The sequence below is a fragment of the Bacillus rossius genome, chromosome 3 (assembly GCF_032445375.1).
Source record: "Bacillus rossius redtenbacheri isolate Brsri chromosome 3, Brsri_v3, whole genome shotgun sequence".
Classification (NCBI taxonomy): Eukaryota; Metazoa; Arthropoda; class Insecta; order Phasmatodea; family Bacillidae; genus Bacillus; species Bacillus rossius.
The window spans coordinates 67,926,579-67,949,917 of NC_086332.1; the positions used below are offsets into that span (position 1 = coordinate 67,926,579).

General features: G+C 35.8%; 1 protein-coding gene across 2 annotated transcripts in view; it reads left to right on the forward strand.

Annotated features, from left to right (window-relative positions):
- LOC134530841 (DNA polymerase alpha subunit B) overlaps window positions 1-23,339 on the forward strand; it is a 105,629-nt gene that overhangs the window by 38,522 nt on the left and 43,768 nt on the right. For both annotated transcript variants that reach the window (XM_063366089.1, XM_063366090.1), the window contains exons 4-5: window positions 16,190-16,296; window positions 17,860-18,145. In XM_063366089.1, coding sequence (XP_063222159.1) covers window positions 16,190-16,296; window positions 17,860-18,145 — 393 coding nt within the window. The remainder of the gene's footprint in view (window positions 1-16,189; window positions 16,297-17,859; window positions 18,146-23,339) is intronic.

Sequence of the window (23,339 nt, forward strand, 5' to 3'; positions counted from 1 at the left end):
CAACGTTTTTTTATAAGTTTTACCAGCATGACTGTGCCTCACACCTTAGACATCGAAATACTATTTCGAGTTACGCCACTTGTGTTTCTGTATTTAGCGTGTTAATTATGAGGCCGCACAGAGCATTTTAAAAAACTCAGTTCTATTACCAGTTAATCGCTAGTGCTTTAAATAGAACTAGATGGTATAACCAGTGGTAATAAAATGGACACTAGTAGAGGTTTCGGGTTCGCATTTCACCGGGGCGTATGTAGTTGTTTTTTTTAGGTGAGAGTTCTTTTTAGGCTTAGGTGAAACTAATTATAGCAACCTCTTTGCATTATTACATAAATGAAAATATATACTTATTTTTGTTACTGTGTTAGCAAAGTCGCTATGTTCATAATTTTCTCTTTTAGTACTATGTAATACTAATATTCGTTGTTGAAGTAGGTCACATATGCCCCCCTTGTAAATACACCTTGGGATTCCGGTTCAGCCATTTTATTTTACTAACGATGGCGGGAAGATGTAAGATACATACATTAACGGGAATTTTTTTAAATAATATAATTTCCACCTAAGTATCGTACTTAGTGCCATGTCTTGACGTGTCTTTCGCTGGAATAGTGTTTTGAATTTGTATTATTTTTGTGAGAATGAATCCCATGAAGACAGTGAAATATTTGCATGAACAGAAACCGCAGTATACTTGTCTTGGTGCCGAGAGGTAAATTTTAATTGTTCGAGGCCAGAATCTGGATGCCCATGGGAGGGGGGAGGTATGAGTAAGTGTTAGGGCTGCTCATGATTTGTGCTGATGGTAAGGGGGGGCGGGGTGAACGCACCCCCGGTCTAGTTCCGTCCCGCCAGCGCCAGCCACCCTGCTGCATGATCGCAGCAGTGGGAAAACCAGTTTTGTGGCCGGCCGCGGTGTTGCCACGTCGGTGCACGCCGAGCCGCGTGCAGCCTGCAGCGAGGCCGCTGCGAGCTTCTCGGCGTGACAGGCACTAACATCGACTGGTAAATTAAATGTGAAATTCTTCTTCCGAAGTCACAGTGGTGTGTAAAACCATTACGTAGATAAATTTTAAAATTAAAAGTACGTCTTATAAATCGTATATGATGTAAATATTTAATTGTCAAAATTAAAGAATAAAGTTTTAATTAGTTTTAATTTAATTTTCTGCAAACATTTTGCTAAACTACTTATGCTATCAGATGTGTCTTACTCCTAATATTAATTAACTGGTTACGCAACTCGGTAACTGAACTTGGCTATTTTTTTATAACCTGCATTTGAGTTGTAACTAGAACCACGACTGTATTGTGGATTCATTTCACTCCAGGCTAGACACTACTTGCGTAGACGGAATGAGTGTTCATTGGTCGAAAACAAGATCACGTGTTTTGGCGGGTTACACTTGATTAGGTAACCACTTCTTGTTTGTAACCGGCTACAGGATCGTCAAGAGCATCAGTGTGAAGCAGATGTATGTGCGTCAAGTCTACTTTGCTACCCCATGAATCCGCGAAATAATCTTGACTAGTCTCATTTCGCCCAAGCCTTGTCGTTATATAAGATTTTTATATTGATGCAAATTTAATTTTTTTTTATTTCATATGGCAATAAAAAAAACTCAATAGGCGTGCACAGTTATATATGAAAATAATATGATTAAAAATCTACAGGCTAGCCGTAACTTGTACCCGTACTTTCACTTTTTCAAAAAGATCCGATGGCGTTCATTCCACGCGAACCGAACTAAAAAAAATTAATTTTAGGGCATTTGTTTGGTTTCCCCCCCCCCCCCCTCCCCCCCGCACCGAAAACTACTCATGCAATGACTTCAGTTATGTGTCCGTCCTCGTTGAGAAACGGATTCAACGTGGCAGCGTATCCTGTCTCCCTTGTAAGTTGCGATAAGCCTTCTAGTTCTGTTTCTGTCAATGCAACCACGACAAGCACTTATGAGGAAGGAAATGGTAGTGCGTTAATAATTAAATCACTCTAAACAGACTAGTGCAGTAAAAGGTTCAAGGGAATTGTCGCAGCTTGTTTTGTCTAGCGATTAGTTAGTTTTGACGGATGATTTCCACTGTTCTTGAACATTTTGCTGCAGGCGTTTACTACAGGGTTTCATGCTGCACCTGCATTTTCATACTGCATTCGCCCCGACCAGTTTGCCTTGAGCGCGTCGCAGTGTCCATGACCTAGCCCACGAGGAAACAGCGCTGATTGGTGCCCGTGTCCCTCGTGTGTCTCGCGCTCTCACGTCTCTGGCCCTATTTCCCAATGTGCGCCAACTTAAACCTCCCAAGTTGCTAGTTAGCAAGAGAACTGGTCGCCATTTCATGCACATAAACGATAACGTTTTGACCTTGAACAGTTGGCATCGAAATTACATACAAATTCTTAACTATTCGAACAAATGAACCCTGATAACAATTGACTAGTTCTAGGGAAGATGGCCTATAGGTTATGGTTCATTTTCCTCAAGAATGTTTTAAATTAAATCATTAAGTTTGTTCTAATTGTGTAGCAAAAAAAAAATTATTTTGACATTTCAACACCAGAAAAAAGGTTTCTACATTTTTCTATCGCGAAGTGTATTGATTCATATTTATGACGAAAGATTAAAACATTTTTGAGTGAAAGGAGCCTACAGTACATAATTAGTAATAGACTAAATAATTCTAAGTTAGACTCGTAATTTTTCAAATAGATTTAAATGAACGTGTAAAGAAACAAGAAACACACTGCACTAAATGGCGTGGAAAGGTCGCTATTGGCAGAACTGCACATCGCATTGGAGTTCAAGCTTGAGGATGGAGCGGTGGCGCTCGGCCGTAACGCTCGGCCGTAAGTCCCTGTGTTGAGCTTCGCAATCACAAGTCTCTTCGCTTACACGCACACGCAATACTTCAAATTGGCGTGCATAATTTTCTCGAACGCTTCCCTCTGTATCTTCCAATGGATGCCCTTGTAATATTTTGGAATTAATAAATAATAATTTGCGACTTCCTCCGTACTAATAGATTTATCATGTGCGAAAACGCTAGATTTATCCATTTTTAATTGACCTAATATGCATTTAAAAGAGTTAAAAACTCGTGTAGGGGCGGTAAGACGGGTGGGGCAAAAGATGTGTATCGGTATTGAAAGGCTATTAAAAAATGGAGCAACTTGCAGAAATTAGGTTTATTTTATTGCAATCAGTATACATCCCCCCCCCCTTTTTTTTACTATCAAATTCTGAAGGATCGATCACATCAGGAAAGATGGTGGCCATCAACAGCGATGCACCGATGAAGGCGATTTTGGAACTCTTCGACTGCTTTTCGGCGCATTTCGAGGAGTGTAGCGGCGATTTCCTCCCAAATTTGCACCTTCAGCTCTTCCAAGGTGTGAAGACGATGTTTGAAAACCTATTCCTTGAGGTTACCCCACATGAACAAGTCACAAACAATAAATCCAGTTAGCGCGGGCCCCGGATTTAAGCGTTTGTGACTTGTTCCTGTGGGGTAACCTCAAGGAAAAGGTTTTCAAACATCGTCCTTACACCTTGGAAGAAGTGAAGATGCAAATTCAGGAGGAATCATCTTCATCGATGTATCGCTCTGATGCCCACCATCCTCCTGATGTGATCTTTAGAACTTTAATGGGGATATATACTGATTCCAATAAAATAAACCTCATTTCTATGAGTTGCTTTTTTTAATAACCTTTCAAATTCGATGCACATTTTTTGCCCCATACTGTACATCGAAATGTAGAACGAATTAATAAGATATTAAAGGCATTTTCTGTAACCTAGCACACCTTTGGTAGACACCAAATTAAATTAGCAAAGGCTTCACCACAAAGAAACCTCCACTTCATGGGCACTTAATTAAATATTATAAACCAGAAGTTAATGATGATTATTATCAGCAATTTGTTTTTTGTTTGCAAGTTTATAATAATTTGCATGACCAGTCACAAACATATTTCGCTTTTACACACACAAAATTCATATTCATGCGTAGATTTTATTTCACGAAAATTGACATAAAATTTTGAGTGATATCTCCTTTTTTATGCTAAATACACAATAATATGAAAAAAATACTTGCATGGAATATAGAAACAATGAGAAATAATTTTGGCAAAGTAGCTTAGAACTACATAAAAATTCTTGGAGTTTTTTTGGAGTGAATTTTTATTACAAATTTGAACTTTTGGTGCATAATTATCAGTAAAATTCGTGATTTCTGGATATTTAATTGGACAAGATATTTATTATTGCCGTTCGTGACGATTAATATTTCATAATTTTTCACCACATATGGAACGTTTATAATACCTTTAAGAGGAAATAAATGTCAATAGCCAATGGCGTATTTTATGTCTGAAAGATTAATTTTTGTTAGTCGGTTGGTTTTCCTAATTTTTACTACATTAAAACATGGTCATTTTACTGCTAATTGTCCTAAGTTACGCGAATTTACGAAAGTACAATATAGCTCTAAAGTCCGCCAGGGGTTTTGAATAATTGTAGCTTGAATATTAATTGAGCTAGTTACTGCTGTCTTTGGTAGATGAAAGAAAAAAACTGAAGTTTTTCGACCACTGAAGTACACCTCAATGTGAGCCCCCTTGGTAACACGGAGAGTCGATATTCTAGCTCTTGCCATGTTCTGCAAACCATGTCTGCTGGAATATTCGAGCTTATATCCCTAATACGGGTCTTCAGGGCATCAAGTCCGTTAATCGTTGTTTTGTACACGTTTCTCTTGACATAATCCCACAAGAATAATTCCAGAGGTGTGATGTCAGGCGAACGTGGAGGTCAATGTATGGGAACGAACATCTCTGCCAATCCATATTCTGGATTTTTGCAGTCTAGGTACGTGCGTACCAGCAGATCTGGGGGGGGGGGGGGAGAGGTTTACCATCTCAGACCTGCCAACTCTCACGATTTTGGTGTGAGGCTCACGATTTTAAGGTCCATCTCACGCCCTCACGCCAAAATAGTGTTTCCTCACGATTTTTCGGGGCCCCAAGATTTTGTTTGTAAAAGTTACAAAACAAGTTTTACGAAATCTTACAGTAACGAGTTTCAATCAATACTCGAGTCACGTAAAGGAAGCAATTTTGCGTTTTGTAGCGTGTGCCGTGCTTTTTCTATCTCGCATAGTGGAAGAGGAGACATTGTGAAACATGTCACTACAAAAAAAAACACAACTAACACGTGAAGTGTATTGCTTCCAATAAAAAAAAATTAATTTTTCTGTGAACAGTGATAATAGTGTTACACGAGCAGAATGTTATTTTACATCTTTTTTAGTTGCGGCCCTGCATGATCACTACACGACAGCGCTAAATTATGTTCAACTAAATTAAATCTGCAACCTATAATTTGTTGAAATAAATTTTGAAGCAGAGACCATGTAACAAAACATATGTGCCTACAGGTATGTCACTTAAATTTAAAGATTCTCATTTGTTGTTTTTTTATATCTAACCTGTATTTATGTGCCTGAAAGTTTTTATCGAGTACCTCATGATTTTTTAAATTTGAATGTTGGCAGGTCTGCCATCTTGTTGCACTATGATGTTAGGCTGAAAGTGATAAATTGGTGGTATAGCATACAGTTGCAGCATTTCTAGATAGTTATCCATGTTCACTGTCTGCTTTTGAAAAAAAAAAAAGTCCAATAACATGGTCATAAATAACCCCACACCGCATATTCACTATCATTCACTTGAATGTGGACTTTACCTAATAAATTAAATTTTGTTTCATCTGTGAAAATGATTTTTTTTCAAAGAACTCTTCATCAAAATTAATGCGATCCAGCCTTGTTTTTGCAAATTGTGGGCGAGCTATGTGGTCACCAGGCTTCACTTGTATGGAAATAACCTCAACTTGTTATACAAAACTCTTGTGGACCGTAGCACGTGGAATCGCCAGTTCTTGTGAAGTTCTATGTGTGGATTTTGTAGGACTGTGTAAATGTCTCACGAATTCTTTCGACACACATTCATCACACAACCAGTCTATCACTTATTTGGCCTCATAGACGCTACCTGGTTCTAGGAAGTCCTTTCTTATTAAACTGTTTGCGGCAATTGAGTCTGGATGACTGATTTCATTTCAGTACGTCACGACACACAACGCACGTTCTTGAATAGTCGCAATTTCTTAAACAATTGACTACACCGAAACAAACAAAATCTGCAACTTGTGTCGTCTGTTGGTAGGAAAATAATCCAGATCTTTACTTAAATTTGCTTCAAACAGCATGTAGCTAACTCAGTTAGTTCTCTTGCGATACCTTCTCAAAACCCGTAGCAGACTTAGACACATTATATTTTAATCAAATTTTGTATGCTCTCATTCCCACCCTCGCGTAGCTTGCGTTCAAACATGCTATAGTGGCTAAACTCATCTTCCATGTAATGTACCTTCGTTCCAACGTGCCCCCCCCCCCCCCCCCACCCCCCTGTCTTTCATTCCCTTTTGGCATCATAAACTTCAAAGGCAGTGATGCATGATGATAATGATAATAATGTAACTGTCGAAACCCCCTTAGGTGCCGTAAGTGTTTTGAATACAAAAATTATATTTTTGATGAGTAACATGTTAGCTCTTGGTATATGGGATTTAGTAGGAGTAATTTCGTTAGTGCAGCGGAAGTCACATGGAACGGAAATATGTAACCACGGTGCTGCCATCTGGGTCGGATGGCGTAGACCAAAGTTCACAAAGCAAAATAAACTATAGTATTAACTGTAATGGATTTTAACAATATGGACAGTACTGTAATACATTTCCTTGTTGAAATCAGGTCCAAAGCAGGGGTTTAGAATTTTTCAAGTCTTTTTCGTCTTTATCGGAGCAGTTTATTATGAAGTTTTATAATTTCTGCCTGCTGATCAAATTAGTTCAATAGTCTACGCAGCTGCTTCGACAGCGAATTCTAGCGGAACTACGTGTGTGATTTGCGTCAAGAAATGTATTTGAAAACACAATTTGTGTATGTTTATCACTCTCGGCATTATTTTAAAGAATTCTACGTTAACTTTCGTGTCCGAGTTTCGTATTAGAAGTGTATTGCAACATAAGAACTCACGAATTTCCTCGTTACCCAACCAAGTTAGATGTTACACAGCTCTCGCAAGTACTGAATATATATTCCAAATCCCTTTCTGAAATTAATTCCTGTATCCACCACTGCTCGTTCCTTTGTGCTGATATTTCGCATGGGCTTTCACAAATAAACCAAAATAAAAAATGATCCGAATATTTTGAGTCAGCTACCTACAAAATATTCTGATTGTTTTTCATTAGCGTAAATATATTTTTTTTGTTTGTTTTAAAAGCACGTGCTTGTAGGTTTGACTGTTGGCATGTATCATTTATAATTTTACATAAAGAATATTTGTTTTGCGAAACTTCAATATTTGTCTTTCCTCATTACGTAATACGTATTTAAATTACAGTAGGTAATGCGATTAACGTGGCCGCCAGACTGCGTGTGGAGCTCCATTTACAGACCGCTTATGATTTCTGAACGGCGCGGCGTCGTTTTATAGTTTCATTTTGAACATGTTTTCTTCGGAAAGTAGAAAAAAAACTCAATGCCAAGTTTATAAACTTAGCAGGAAACGCAAGAGCGCAAGGACGCAACATGCAACTAAACTACGTTAGTTTATTACACACGCAAGTCGTAAGAAATCATCAACCCTAAAACTGAAGAAAATGTTCTTCGTCGGGCTTATGTTCACAACTATTTGTTTTACTATAACGTATAAAATTTTGTTTTATTAGCATCCAAGTGCTGTATTCTAAGCGTTTAGGTAAAATATTTTTTTTTTATCTTTTGGGTAAGTGGTTTTTTATTGTCAGGGTAAGAGTTGTTTTATTAGCGTCCGGGTAAGAACTGTTTTATAAGCATCGAGATAAGAGCTGCTTTATAATCTTCCGGGTGAAAGCTGTTATCTTAATGGGATTTTCTTCCACTTTGCGATGGTTTAAAACGCGAAAACGTAATGCGTGTTATACAAAATAAAGTCGTAGCCTTCTTTACTGTGGTTTCTGCTTTATTCAAAGTTATCGGAACACTTTCTTACCTTGATTGAGCAAGTGAATGCAAAGGCTATCGTCGCGTTATCATTAAACTCTAAATTGTAATGTAGGCGGAAACTCAAGCTGAAACGCAAGAACTTGAAAGTTTTCCGTTGCGTTTGCGCGTCCAACTGACATTTAAAAAAAAAAGTCGTTATTAAACTTTTTGCTTCTTGAGTTATATATAATTTCTTGGACTTCGCGCGCGTAGCCGGGCATTAATATTATTTTAAAATCACTATGTTTGTTGAGATTTTTAAATACTGTTTACTTGTTACGCGCCTGCATGGAGGCGGCAAAAAGCGCTACACTCACACGGTAAAAGGAGGTTGTGCATCCAGTACCACTGCCCCACGACGTTGTGAACGCCAGCGGCAGCATTATTTCCGCTGCCAGCGCTCCGGCTGGGGAATTCGCGCCGCGCGCGCCGCAGGTAGAAGGCGCGCGGTGCCGACGCGACGTCACGGGTCAGCCATTGTCGCCGGCGGGTCATTGCGCGCGCTGTTGCCAGGTCGACCTCTCCCGCGCCGTTCGTCCGCCGAAATGCTGGCGTGCGCGTCGCTCCGCCCGTAGCTCCGCTGGTAAACAAAGCGACAGGTGGTCGCTAGCTCGAAGGTCAGTGCATTCTGCCCCAGTCCGTGTCACGTGTGCCCGGCTGGCTTTTTTTTTGTGCTAAACATTCGTGAGTCAGGCAACTGGAATGTCTTTTTTATTTATTTATTTTTTTAAATTTTGTGCTGAAGATTTCTACTCCGTCCCTAACGGGATTTGCTAGACGCAAAATCATAGGGGCCTGATCCGAGATTTTTATTTATGTCTATGTTTACCCTGATAGTAGACAAAAATTGCAAATCTATTGCAGGTAGAATTTACAAGTTATGCGATATGTGCAAATCATGTTTACAATAAAGGCCATGGTAACGTTCAGTGTTTAGAATTTTTTTCTTTTAACTTCGGGGTTTGAAAAGTTCTAGATAAGTAATGAAAACGGAGCACAATAAGACCCTTATTAGAATCTTTTTTTTTTTTGTTACCACATTCTGCTTTTTTAGTTTTAAAGCTTTGAAATTAGGTAGTCCTTAATGTATCGTTCATTATCATGAATGATCATAGTATATTCTTACTGCTGGATTTTCTGCCTAGAAAATCATTCATTGCCCAGGCTATTTGAATTGAATTGAAGCTATTTTTTGATTGAATGTAGGTAAACTACAGGTTGTGTAGTGATTGTATACAAATTTCTCCAGAGGTATACCTTGAGGCACTTGTCATAGGTCTGTTAAATATTATATCAAGTTTACAATAGCTTTTCAATATAATTGAAAATGTGGTAGTAGGTCTCACAGATTTTTAATTGCTGTTATGTGCATAAATATTGATTTCACACTTTATGAACGAAGGTGGATTTACAACCACCACTTAGTAAATAAATAACTTTTTTAAGGACAATTTTTGAAAGCACGTAACCACATCATAATTATTTTCGTTTATGTATTGATAGTGCAGTCATAATGTTATACCATGAACATTTTGTCCTTATATGTTTCTGTTATTATTGTAGGTCTGGTAAATAATTTAATTGTGATTTGACTGTTTACCTTGTAAAGTCGTCCTATACAACTTTTGTAAAAAATTTAAACTTTGAAATAATGGTTCATGTTTATACCTAAGGAATTTGACACTGAGATTTTTGTTAAAAACTATAAGCAAAATTTTTGTTTGTTCGCAGCTGAAGTAATATTTTAAAATAATACATTAAAGTTAACAAGGATTACACGGCTAATCTGGGTGTTCCTATACATGTCTTCATACATATTCAACAAATACTGAAGGTTACTTGTCATCAGACTTTTTCATGAGTAAATAAATTTTTATATGTTTTAGAAGATTAAAATTTGTGTGTGTTTTTTTACCAATTGAAACTAATTTTTAATTTTGTGTACTTTTTCTTTAAAGTTATATTTATTGTACTATTATGAAGAGCCAGCAGATGCACGTTAGTAGCAAGCATATGTAAAAGTATATTTAACAGTGTAACTGTAGACAATACAGCTTACACAAATATAATAGTGAGTTTACAATGCCATAAATTTTACTTAAAACTACTAAATATCTTTTCACATGTGAATTAATTATATATGTAATTTTCATTGGGTAGTAAGATGAACCTGTAGTTGTCTCCATGTGTGTTGGATTGTAGAAGTATTTTTGTACCAGTTTTGCACAAATGGTACAACGTACCAGCAGAGCCGTGGAGAGAAATTAAGAGCCCAGGGGCAAATATATTTGTGGGGCCCCTTCCATTACTCTGTTTAAAATTTAACTATGTACTCAGTACTGAACAATTTTAAATATAACTATGCAACTGGGTTGCACAGCCTGTTGTACATCTTTTTTGGTCAGTGTCATGGATGTAAGAACTTCAATGTCAAACTGGCCAGTTTACACTCCTTTAAACCACTTCAGTGGGTAACTGCCATAGTACCCTTAATTAGTCATTTTGATACAGTGGTGATGACTTATCTGACAAGTCTATAACAGTTGTAGCCAACTCTGCACTTAATGTTTGAGTTTGAACAGTGTAGTGATATGTTCAAATCTTGAAAACAGTTCAGATATTCTAACAAATTATTTGCATATTTTCCGTTTTTATATCTCCAAATTTATTCTTAGATGACGCAGGGTCAATATTAAATAAATTCGTCAGACATTTGTTAGTCATGTCTTTTTTGTTGATACTTCCTCTCCACTTTTGAACACCTTATTTTTGTCTATTACATAATTTCCTGGAAAAAATTTAGTACATTATATCTTATTGACTAGCATGTTTTAATAACAAAATGAAATAAAAGTGTCATGTAGATATGAACTTAGTCTGTTATATATTTAAGTCCAAAAAAATTAGATTCATTGTATATTTAATATCACATATCAAATTATTTAAGCTAATTCAATCATTATCTTTATGTTTGCGCTATACACATAAATGTTATCTTGCATGAGATTTGAATCTTTGTAAATTTATATTCCAAGCATTACAGGATCAAAAAAATATATATATAAAACAATTAATCTTTACCAACTGTTTATGTAAAACACTAAAACTAAATTATGAAATAGACAGACCACAAAGCGTAAATAATTGGGCATTAACTGGCTGAAAATTATTTCTCCATTATCGTAAAGATGCATTGACATACCCTCACATCCCACCACCCATCACAACTGCAGCTTCTTTATTGCTTATCAGCCTTTGAAATTCTGCAGCAAGGCAATAACCAAGCTGTTTCTTCTCATTTAAGGTGAAACTAAATATCTTGTAGATATAATTTTCATGTCTCTCCTTGCAGTCTGTTATGGTAACTTATCTCCCGGTGTACTTGCTTGTAATAAAGATACTATGGCTTTATCTGAAAATGTGATCTGTGCATATCATATAACTTGAAGGTTTCCCGACATGTGATTTTAGTCCTACTACCATGGTAAACTTAAGCATTATAAAAGTATTAAAACTGAGCCGGGCCCCTGTTATTGCCTATTGCCTCTTTCCCGTACTCCCCTTCCCTTTCACATTTTCCACAGCCTGCCCCTCTCTCGACGGCATGTGTACCTGTTTAATACTTCTGCATCATAGTTATTTCACCTTCTAAATAACATCATTAAATTGATTTATTTGTCAAACAACTAACTTCTCCATTATACCTACATTTAAACATCTGATGTCAAGAGCATAAATCAATTACAAAACTGTACTCTCATTAGATGGATCCTCAGGTTCTATCTGCACTTAAATGATGTAAAAATGTTATGTATAAATGATACTGTAATTACTTTCAAGCCTACAAACGTGTATTATAAAAAAATAGCTTAATGTAGAATTTATTAATCTGAGTTACTCCTTTGTTTTTATGGGATGAAAAGGGTGAAAATATAAAATATTTGTTTCAAATGGCCTTTTAGAGGTCCTTATTCAAAAGTATATTTAGAAATTTTGTATCTGTAAGTGTAATTATTTTGTATGTAAATTGTGACAAAACTACATAATTTTAACAGCATTTGATAACACTGTGGTACTTTAATGTGAAAAACATGGTGTGGATTCATTCTGATAAAAAATTATTATTTCAAAATATATACTTGACTGGAATTAGTGAAGTCCAATGCTGAGTTGCTCTTGAGCTGGTCCAGCCCTTTATCATCATCTACTTCATTATACAGTATTAGTGAAAATTCAGGAACCATAGTGTTATTTCCTGATATGTATATCAAAAATATCAGTAATATTTTTTAAATTAAAGAAGAATGTTACAAGATAACAGATTTTTGCTTTATAGTGTGGCAAAATTTTTTGCTACTAGTTTATGAAAAATTTATAGTAAAATGTTTTTCTACTGTGCATGTGTGTTGTGACAATACATTAGATTTTTGACTCAGTCGTAGTACAACCTTGTACTTATGTACATCTCATTTTACTGTTCTTAATGTTTTCTGGTCCCAAAAAAAAAGTGTTGATGAGCAGTGTATGTGTAGACATGCCGTTAAGTGCAGGTAACGATGGGCCACGAGCTCAGAGCAGTATCACTGACGGTAGCAGCAAGAGGTTGTCCCTGCTCTAGTTGGGTGGGCGTCTGGTTTGCACGTGCTGTCACTAGCTGTGACTAGATCCACACTCAACAAGAGCAGGGACACCGCGCGGCGGTGCTGTGTCGGCAGCGAGAGCGACCTGAGCGTGCTGGTGGCAGGCGAGTGTGTGTCTGGTGCACGCGTGATAAGAGCCGTGACTAGATCCATACTCGTCTACCGCCGCCTGCGATCCATCCTTCTTGTGAGTCATGCTTAGGATTAACATTCAATAGTTTTGCTTTGTCGTCTTATGTTTGTAATATTATTTAATAAGAGAATTTATGTTTTTGTAGATACCTAGTTTTACATTTGTAATGTTTGGGTCTTGGATATTTTTGAATTAGCTGATTTATATAAGATAATGTTTTATGCAACTTAACGGTGCATACTAAAAAGTAAAGTGGGATTTTTTGTGTTACTTAATCATGTGGCCTTTACTCTGAATACAGCATTTAGGTACATTGATGAATTTATGGTATTCTGATTTATACATACAAACACTTAAATAATATAAATGATTAAAGATAAGTTTGATTCAAGAAATATATCCGTTTTACATTTAGTACATTTATCATTCTTAACAAACTTGTGTTGAATAAACTTATTCCTGTTTTTATAGTTATTTACTGTAGAATTGTTTATGAATCAAAACAATATTAACTGTTCTGATTTCATATTGAATTAATTCAAACATCTCCAAATTGTGTTTTATTTTATACAAACAGTTAATCCCTTTATTACATTTTTCAATAAATAATTTATATGCTAAAAACTTTTGCAGCTAACACAAATGATTGTTAAATTTTTTTTATTGGTTTCGTTAAAAAAAAGATAATTTGTTACAATCTGGATGAAATTCGCTTTGTTTACATAGGGAAAAGGACACCCATGTGATTAGGGTCAAAATGTCATAATTTTGAATGGGTATAGGCATAGACAATGTCCAATAAGTATGATTATTTCGGTTTGTATGCTTTTAATTTTGCAACTATCAGATATCTTGATATTGTTCCAAATAACTGAACAGTATTCTAATCTAGATATAATTAATGCTAAATAAAGTAAACATTTGAATTCGTAGCATGGGAAATTAAATATTTTATTAAGGCTAGGCTTTTACAGAACTAGGTAGATTTAAGTAATTTCCATGTTAATGATACTGTAATTTAGAATCTAAAATTTTATAATAGAAATCTTTGAAATGGAGTGTTATCCAATTTAAATTCATATAATTTTGTGATATTTTCTGATAAAAATATGATTTTATATTTATCTTTGGTGTAACAAGATTCAGTTTGTGTCAATTATTTTTTCCAAATATTTTAAAGAAGCCATTAAGTAGTGATGTTAGTTTATAATTTGAGACATTTAATTTTGTACCACTTTTATGAATCTGAATTACCGTAGCTATTTTCTATTTAAATGGAAAAACTTGAGATTTTTAGCGATTTTTCATAAAAGCAATCTTTCATTACTTTGACATAACACCAAATATTTTTAGCTTTATTTTTTATATTGTTAATTGTTCAGTTCCAGTGAAGCTGAATGAGAATTAGACTTGTTTTTGGTATTGTTGAAAATATGAATTGTACAGTATACAAATATATTTTTTTTAGATTTCAGGGCCTGGATTAGTTCTTTTAAACCAAGGTAGTTATTTAGAACCCTGGTTAGAAGTCATAGGGATGAAGGAATTAATTTTATTACAATACAAATATTTAATTGTTCAACAAGATCAATAAATTTAGAGGATTTATAAAAATTTGACCAAACATGAGTTTTATAGGTTTGCCCTCACCAAAATAATCACCATTTTCATAATTTTCATGTTCCTATGGACGAAAATAAAATATATATATATATATATATATATATAAATTGTTAGATAATGGAATTTTTTTTGCATTATATGAGTCCCAGCACTTGACATGAGATTAAGTAGATGCTGTGCCTTGCTTCTGATGTTTGTATACGAGATGTTAATAGTATGTTTAGTGGACCAATCAAATTGGGAACTTTGAAGTCGCCAAGTATCAATAAATCATCTAGACAGGTGGTGAGTTTTTCTTCTAATAACTCAAGATAAGAAATATATTTTCGAGTTGTTTGTGGGGCTAAATAGATGTTACCAGGAGTTAAAAAAATTGGTTGGCAATGTTTTAATGTTTTCCAAACAGCTTCTATTTTCAGGTATTCATAGTTGTGTGTTGGTTGAACTGAAGTAATTTTTTTTTACTAACCACTATCAAAACACCACCATCCCTTTCCTTCATTGTAAATATAGCATTCCTATCAGTTGTAGAGAGAAAACATTGGTCTGTGAAATAGTGAGGATTGATACTACAAACATTAAACCAAGTTTCCCATGAGACAGATAATAAAATAGTTGTAGGTGACAAGATTTTCAAAAAAATTCAATAGATTTTATTTTCAATCCTCTTGACATTTTGATATGCAATTTCCCTTTCCTTGGGATTAGGCATGCGTGGGAACTAAGTTACAATGCTTCTCCAGGCACCTGGATTAGAATAGATTCAGCGACACCGTTGGCCAAGCGTTGTCAAGATCATCAGTGGTACAAATGTTGCTGGCAATTTGTTCGGGATGGAGTTTCCCATAGAAGGGGCTAATTAAACACCCATTGGCCCAGAATATTATATTGTTGATTCTATTAAAGTCTTCTTCCAGAACTGATTTGTAAATTTAATTTTTAAATTTGGCTTTAAGTTTAGCAAATTTTATTTGAAATAAATTGAGTTTTTTAGTGATATAGTCTACAATATCCTATTCTTGGACCAAGGGTTCAAATTGAGTAACAACCTGAAGGCAGGTTTGACGACCGTTCAAAAGAGTTGAAATATTTTGAATGCCCACTTGCATAGGCGCTTTCTTTCGTTTTTGCGGAAATGATTTCATGTTGGAGTTCCCGTTGGTTTTGGACTTGCATGCTTGTTGCACCAAAGGGAAGCCTTTTTTCTAGTCACTGATGATGGTGGGATTCCCACAACATCGGAAGTGGGTCTCTGGCCGAACCACATTTACCAAACCCACCCGGAGTTTCCACGTGTTCCTTTTTATTGTGGTATAATATAATTCTTGAGCACATGATGGTATGATTTTTTGAATTCATTATTAGAATGCAAACATTGCTGATTTAAAAAAGTTCCAGCTTAATCTCTGCCATTTCAGATCATGAATTGATTAGTAAATTCCTCATTCACTAATCTGGCACAACTGCTTACTCAGCAAAACTGCTAACCCCGCACAGCTGTGGTCCCGAACGCACCTAATTAAAGAGCTTTTGCTGTATTTTGCTAGGGAAGGCCCCATTGGTATGTTACACCACCATTAGTACTGTATTTTATATGAGAATACCCAGCACCGTAACATGGTTGGTGAGACTACCTTAAGAACTCTGGAAGAACATGTGGAAGTGTTTCTGGACGTGAACTGAGAATAAGGCGATGTTACAGGGTAAGTTCGCGGGAAGCACCGTTCGCACCCCGGACAATGTGAAGGTGACTAACACGTCTCGCAGCCCCCGGGCCACTTTCTCTCCAGCCAGTTTCTCCCCATCAGCGTGAGTACATAATCAATATCTTTTTTTTTTTTTTTTTTTCCTATAAATTAGTTTCTAGTGAGGGAACAAGCATGAGAATGACTTGTTTCAGTTATTTCTGCTACCCCCAAAACATTCCTCTCTCTCTCTCTCTCTCTCTCTCTCTCTCTCTCTCTTTCCATCTCCTCCATTTTTAATTCATTAGAGTTTTTAACTATTTACGTACAAAGTATAATATTTATCTATGTTCCTCCTGTTCTACATAGGTTAGTAGTTTACCAAAAAAAATGTAATGTTATAAATTAATGCACTTGTGCTCTGTTGTGCCTGTCAATACCTTAACTACATTACTGTTGCGTTCACGTGTCATGAGCAGAATTGTCGTAAATTCATCAAGTCACCACTATTTAAATTTGATAGCCAAATTGATACATGTTTATGCACATATGGTTGAGTTTATTTTGTAATGAAAACTCTTATTAGTGAACAGCCTTACCATTTATTTTTAATCATTCCAAAGTTAAAACAAAATCATTGCAACTTTTTTTGTTTATTTTACTTGGACTAGATTTTTTTTGTGGAAATAGGCTTATATCCAGGGTTTACAAACATGTATTTCCATGTATGAGCATAGTATTTTATTTGAGTTGGGCAATTCAGCAAATGTTTGATTCTAGTCAAGGCGCGTTCGATGTTAATAGCTTCGAGTCCATTTAGTAGTATCCTGAAAAATTGAGTTGATCTGAAATAATTGTAGTTTTGTAACTTATACAAAAAAATTATTTGAAAATTAAAAATTGTGGTTTTTGGTTTTTCTAATTACTGTGATTATTATGTAAGTGCAAAATTTCAATATTTGAAATTTATTACCGGCAACTGAAATGGACATTTGATTACTTTAACATTATAAATCATTTACAATTGTTTGAATGGTTGTTTAGGTTAGGTTGGATACAGTGATATACTGTAAAAAAAAATTATAAGTAAGTTGATTAGGTTAGATATGTGTGATAATTATTATGTTAGTTTTGTGGGATATACATAATAGTAGTGAATAAAAAAACAACTATTTACCCCACTTCCAAAATGACACTATGGCATTTTCAAACATTATCTCACACATTTTTTTAAAAAAGAGCATGAAACTAATTTTGAATACATGTAGCATCTTTTATAAACCAAACAAAGCTGTCCTTTATTATGACCAGATAGTTGCAGATTAAAGGTGCAAGATGTATCCCATTCCTTTTGATATTTTTGTGCCAGTGATTTGAAATGATAATAGTGCGCTGTACATTTCCTGGGTAGTGAAATTATTTAAAATATTTATACTTGAAGAAAACTGCAATGTGGAGAAATGTACATACAAGGTTTCACTGTAAGTTCTTGCTAAATAGTGGTAGTTTGTTTTCATACTCATTGCACATAAAATATGTTTCAAGTTTAAAAAAATTCTAGTACAAAGAATTAGACTGTGGAGTCGAGCTTAAACTTTTAGGTTCGGCCCATCTCTGTATTTTATGTGATTGTTTTTGAGTGTACAAGTCTCGGTAATGTGTGTGTGTGTTCTGTGTGTTCCTGCAGTGGGAATGTGTCTGCCAAGTACCTGCAACGCACGAATGCCGGGGATGTGGTGTTCTCGCACGGGGACACCAAGGGCAGAAGCTGGCGGCCGGCCGACGACTGCCGGCTGCGCCCGGCCATCCAGCCGCTCGCCGGCGCCCCTCCTGTCCCCGCCGACGCCCGGTACATGTTCCAGCAGATGAGGGACGGGGCCGCAGTGCTGGACTACTCCGTGGACTGGCTGGGGTCACAACTCGTCACCAAGCACGACCTGGGCCACCCCACCCGCCTCGACTCCGCGTCACCGGTGAGGACTTTGTAATCCTTTTAGTATCTGTATTGGCTGATATTCCCAATTTTCTATATTCCTGACATCTTTCCAACCAGTATTTATGAACCGATACCCATCAAAAATGTACAATATTTCATCCGTTCAGGGATCTTCCGTATTTTCTATTTACCTGTTTATAGTTCCCGTAGGCATTTTTTACTTCAAATTTTTCTGTAATTGAAGGCTATATTTGAATGTTGTGCTCATTAATTAGTCAAAGGCATAATGTGTGTTGTGCTATGCATAAATTTTATGCTGTAAAATACTTTTCCCATTTACAGGGTGTCTACTGACCCTGGAAAACCTGGAAAACCTGGAAAAATCAGGGAATATTGTAATCAGGGAAAAATCAGGGAATTTTAGTTTGGTAGGTTGTAGTTGGCAATACGTTTTTTGTTTATTGATCTGCTTGCATTGACGTAGCATCAAGTGTATCGCGTCCCATTTTTTTATTTTTGAATGGAAAATAACGAACAGTTCCCACGTCCATTTTCTTTTATTTACCATCGGATTTGGAAGTGGCGTTAAATCACGTGATACAAACTGGTTCAAGCTGGTCTGTTATCCTGCTGATGTACGTACTGCAGCATGTGCTTCCCATGTTCTGATTATACCGACAGGTGCATTTAATTTTAAGTATCTATGGATGCCCTCAACGTAAACTGGGCATTTTTGTTAGCTTTGAAAATACATATCACAGACACTTTTGGTGAAAATTCGCCATTGTTGCTAGAAATTGGTAGCTGTGGGCTTCATACGGTCCATGGTGCTTTCAAAACTGGAATTTCTGCTATTTAATTGGACGTTGTTAGTATTTTCAGGCACAGTTACTATTTGTTTATGCATGTACCTGCAAGGAGGGCAGATTACATTAGAATAACTGGATTACAGCTTTTTTCCAATAAATTTTGTGCAATGAGATGGAATACTGCAGTTGCTGAGTGTGCCATGAAAACGTTACCCCACCTAAAGAAATTTGTTAATGAAGTTTCTATTTCATCTGTGTCTTTCAGTGTATTGAAAAGTGCTCTTGAAGATAATCTTCTAGAAGTAAAATTGACATTCTTCTACTCTTTGGCATCAGAGCTGGAATTGTTTCTCACAATGTTCCAAAGTGAAGCACTCATGGCACCTTTTCTCTATGATTCACTGGTAGACATTTTATTAGCTTTGGCAGGAAAGTTTTTGAAACCAGAGGTACTGAAGAGCTTTAGGGAGAAATGCAATGTATCTCGATTGGATGTAGATAACCAGGAAAATCTATTGACTGCTAACAATATCAAGTTGGGTTATGCAGTACGCCATGCCATCAAGAAAGAGAAAGTACCAGTAAAGTCTGTGCTGTTACTGAATAATGATGTTAGGACTTGTCTAAAGGTTATGGTAAAAAAACTTCAAGACAAAAGTCCCCTGAAGTACAAACTTACCAAGGGAATTTCCTGCTTATGTCCGTCTGTGGCTTTAAATTCAGGTGTGAGGAAACAGTGTGTGAATTACAGTTTAGAATGTTGTCTTCAAAACAAGTGGTTATAAGGACAAGAAGCTGATAACGTTGAGTGATCATATCAGTTGGTATGTTCCTCGCAAGATTATGAAGCACTGTTCTCGTCTTTTTCTCGAGAAGACTGGCGCCTTGATCACTTGTGGATGCTCATTCTTAAGGCACATTGCTAGTTGTAGGCCAGACAAGAAGAAGGCAGAAAAAGAAGAGTTGAAGAGGAGATCAAGGCATTGCAGTTGAAGAAGGCTCGAGTGTTGGATTTGGCTTGTTCTGAAGCAAGTGCAATAGACGCAAAAGTTGAGTCACTGCGAAATTGATGGGAGCTTCCTTTTACTTATGTTTTTGCAAAAGTGTGTGAAATATTTGTAGCAGCATGTTTTATTTGCCATCAATTGAATCACTTTGGCCACGTCTGGAAGAAGGAATTTTTTTTGTACTAATTTAAGTGAGTTGAAATACTTTGAAACCCGTCAATGTACTGTTATGCAGTTTTTTCAGTTTCGTGGAATGTCGTAATTGTGTTACAGAAAACCTGGAAAAGTTCAGTTTTAGACCTGGAAAACCTGGAAAAATCAGGGAATTTCATTTACTAGATCTGGTAGACACCCTGCATTTAGCAAAAATCCTTATAATAATTTATTCTATTAAGGTACTGAATTAATGGACACTTGTACTGTGATTATTTAAAAAAAAATTTTAATCTGTTTTCTTTTGTTAATGAATTTGTTAAGTAAAGGTATCAGTAATTTAATTGGTATCAGATTTTATTAATATCACCTATCACTACTTCACACTCCAGTTTATGAACTTTAACTATTAAAGAAGTGTGTTCAAAGGTCCAGTATTTATATTTGTTTTTCTCAAGCATATCTACATTACTGTACAATGTAATAAAAATGGTGTTACCTATATGTTTTGGAAATTAGTGTTTTATTTATCTATTTTACAATGGAAGCGTACTATCAAAAGCCTGAAATATATCTAGCAGTTTTAACACTCAACAAGTATTCAGAGTTATTTAACTATTGTCTCACAAAATAGTAGCAGAACAAAATAGCCTGGACAATTTGACAATTGAAAACACAGAATAGTTTTGGCATTAAACCGAAAAATAATTATTTGTATTGTTTTTGTGATGTGTATCAATAAATGGGGGTGGGGGGGGGGGGTAAGAAAACTCAACACTATGACCATGGACTACAACACAAAACATGAATAAACACGGGAGATGCAATGGTTTATAATTCAGTAGTCATCATTCTACCATCACCATAGTAGTTCACTTGATGTATTTACCAATGATGAAATGGACATTGTGACTCAGATTAAAACTAAAGTAAATAATAGATTCTGATCCAGGGGAAATTTGCAGAAAATGTATTTGTGATATTTGATATTTCTGTACTAAAACCATAATATCTGGCTGCCATTAGCAACCAAAACAGGATAATAACTAGGGGTTTAACATGTAAATGTGAGTTCTTTTTGTAAATATTTATCAAATAAAGCTGTTTTGTGTTTGTAGATTTATTTATTTATAATAATTTTAATGGAATTGGATTTCACAGTATTTTGCAGTACGCCTTTCACTGTATTTTCAGTTTGCAAAAATTTCCCGTATCAAAATGTAGTAGCTTCTGGCTAATATTACAAATAATAATTGAAGTACAAAGTTTGTTAGGTTACATTAGCTGCATGAAAACACATTTTTAGATAATTAAAAAATTTTAATAATTTGACATACAGTGGAACCCGGCAATTACGTTCCCGCGAATAGCGTTTTCCTGTCAATTAAACCATTTTTTGCTGGTCCTGCCATTTGTACTATGTTTACAATACATTACATTCCCGCTAATCACACGGTAAAATCAAATGCCTTTCCGTGATATACACCTTTGTTGTCATCGAATAAAGCGCTTGTTGTTATGTGTTGCCAACCGCAGCTGTAGTAAGAATACATATTCCATTTTGATTCTATCGATTCCTCGAACAGAGTATCGTTCCATTACGTACATGCATGTTGTGCACTACGTCGCAAATGGAAATTATGGTGCTTTTATTGTTACAAAATATTTTTCGTTCTTCAGATCGTTCCATGTAGTGAAAGGAACACGTCCGCGTAGCACATACATGTACAGTTTCTCACTCCTTGGCAAATGTAGGCAACACTACTGCGAACCGCTGTGTTCGTGTGTTGGTTTGGTACCAGTGATTCTGGGCTTTATTTTTGTTTACCTTGACATAAATTTTCGTGCTTTATTGACACGTTCTACATATAATTTATTCACGTTTGTGATTAAATTTTCACAATATTCGTGCAATGGCGAGTGGTCGTGAAAGAAACACTTTAACAGTTGAGCAAAAATGTAATATTTTGAGGCAGTTTGACAAGCAAGGTAGATCACGTGTGGCCTTAGCCAAGGCATTGGATATTCCAGTGTCTACATTAAACACAATTGTTCGTAATCGAACATCCATCGATAATGCCGCAGAACAAAGTGGACCAATTGCAAAAAAAAAAAAATCAAAACTGTGAAGGTGTCCAAATACCAAGAACTGGACGGCTTAGTTAAGGAGTGGTTTGATGCTACACGGGCAGCAAACATTCCAGTGGACGACAGGTTGAATCGCGAGAAAGCAATGCAGATTGCGGATCGCTTAGGCATTGAGTTTACCCCCTCAAATGGTTGGATTGATCGGTTCAAAAAGAGATATAATGTTGTGTACCATACTGTTTGCGGTGAAATCAAAAGTGTTCATCTGGAAACAGTTGAACACTGGAAAAACACTTTGCCAGATGTGTTGAAGGGTTATCACCCTAAGGACATATTTAATGCCGATGAGACCGGTCAAGTTGTTAAATGTTGGGCATATAACATATTTTACTTAAGTTTTGAGATTGCCATTAACTACTCAAGTTAATTGCAAACAAAAGTAATACCTATAGTTATTGTTGTAAAACTTTATTAAAGCAAGTGGTTACTCGAAGAATTATACATATCTTCATGAAGTTTTTAGTAAAATTTTACTTTCCCCTCAATTACACTTTCCCCCTAATAACATAATTTTCAGTTTTCCCCTTGAAAAGTGTAATTCAGAGGTTCCACTGTATTAATATTCTAGCCGACTTAACTAGCATTTCACGTCTAGTTATTATTTCTATAATTTCTTGGAAGCAACTACTGTACATATTTACCATTTTCTTTCTCTTCATATTTGTTACATGATGTAATAAAATTGATTTTTGTAAGATTCCAATACTTATTATTTCTTTTCAAATTCAATATTCATATTTGAAAATAATTTGGTATTAGTATTCTATTCTAAATATTTAAAAAAAAAAAATTTACATGACATCTGAAAAATTAAAGCTATGTACGTAGTTGTCTGCCTGAGGCAGGGTCTATGAGGCTGACATTCGTAGGTGCCAGCTGCCCGACCCGAGGGACAGACAGGCGTTCTGGCCAGCCTGAAGAATGAGTGAGGTGGGTTGAGATGGGGTGAGGAGCAGCAATGAATGAATTGGTGATGGGAGCACCCTGAGGAAAACCCCACTATGTTACAGTTTTAAAATTTAAAAAAGAAACGTATCGTTTTTATTACAATGTTTCCATAGGGGAGGGACCCAAAAAATACTTATCTGGTGAGATTCCCATTATTATGTGGGAT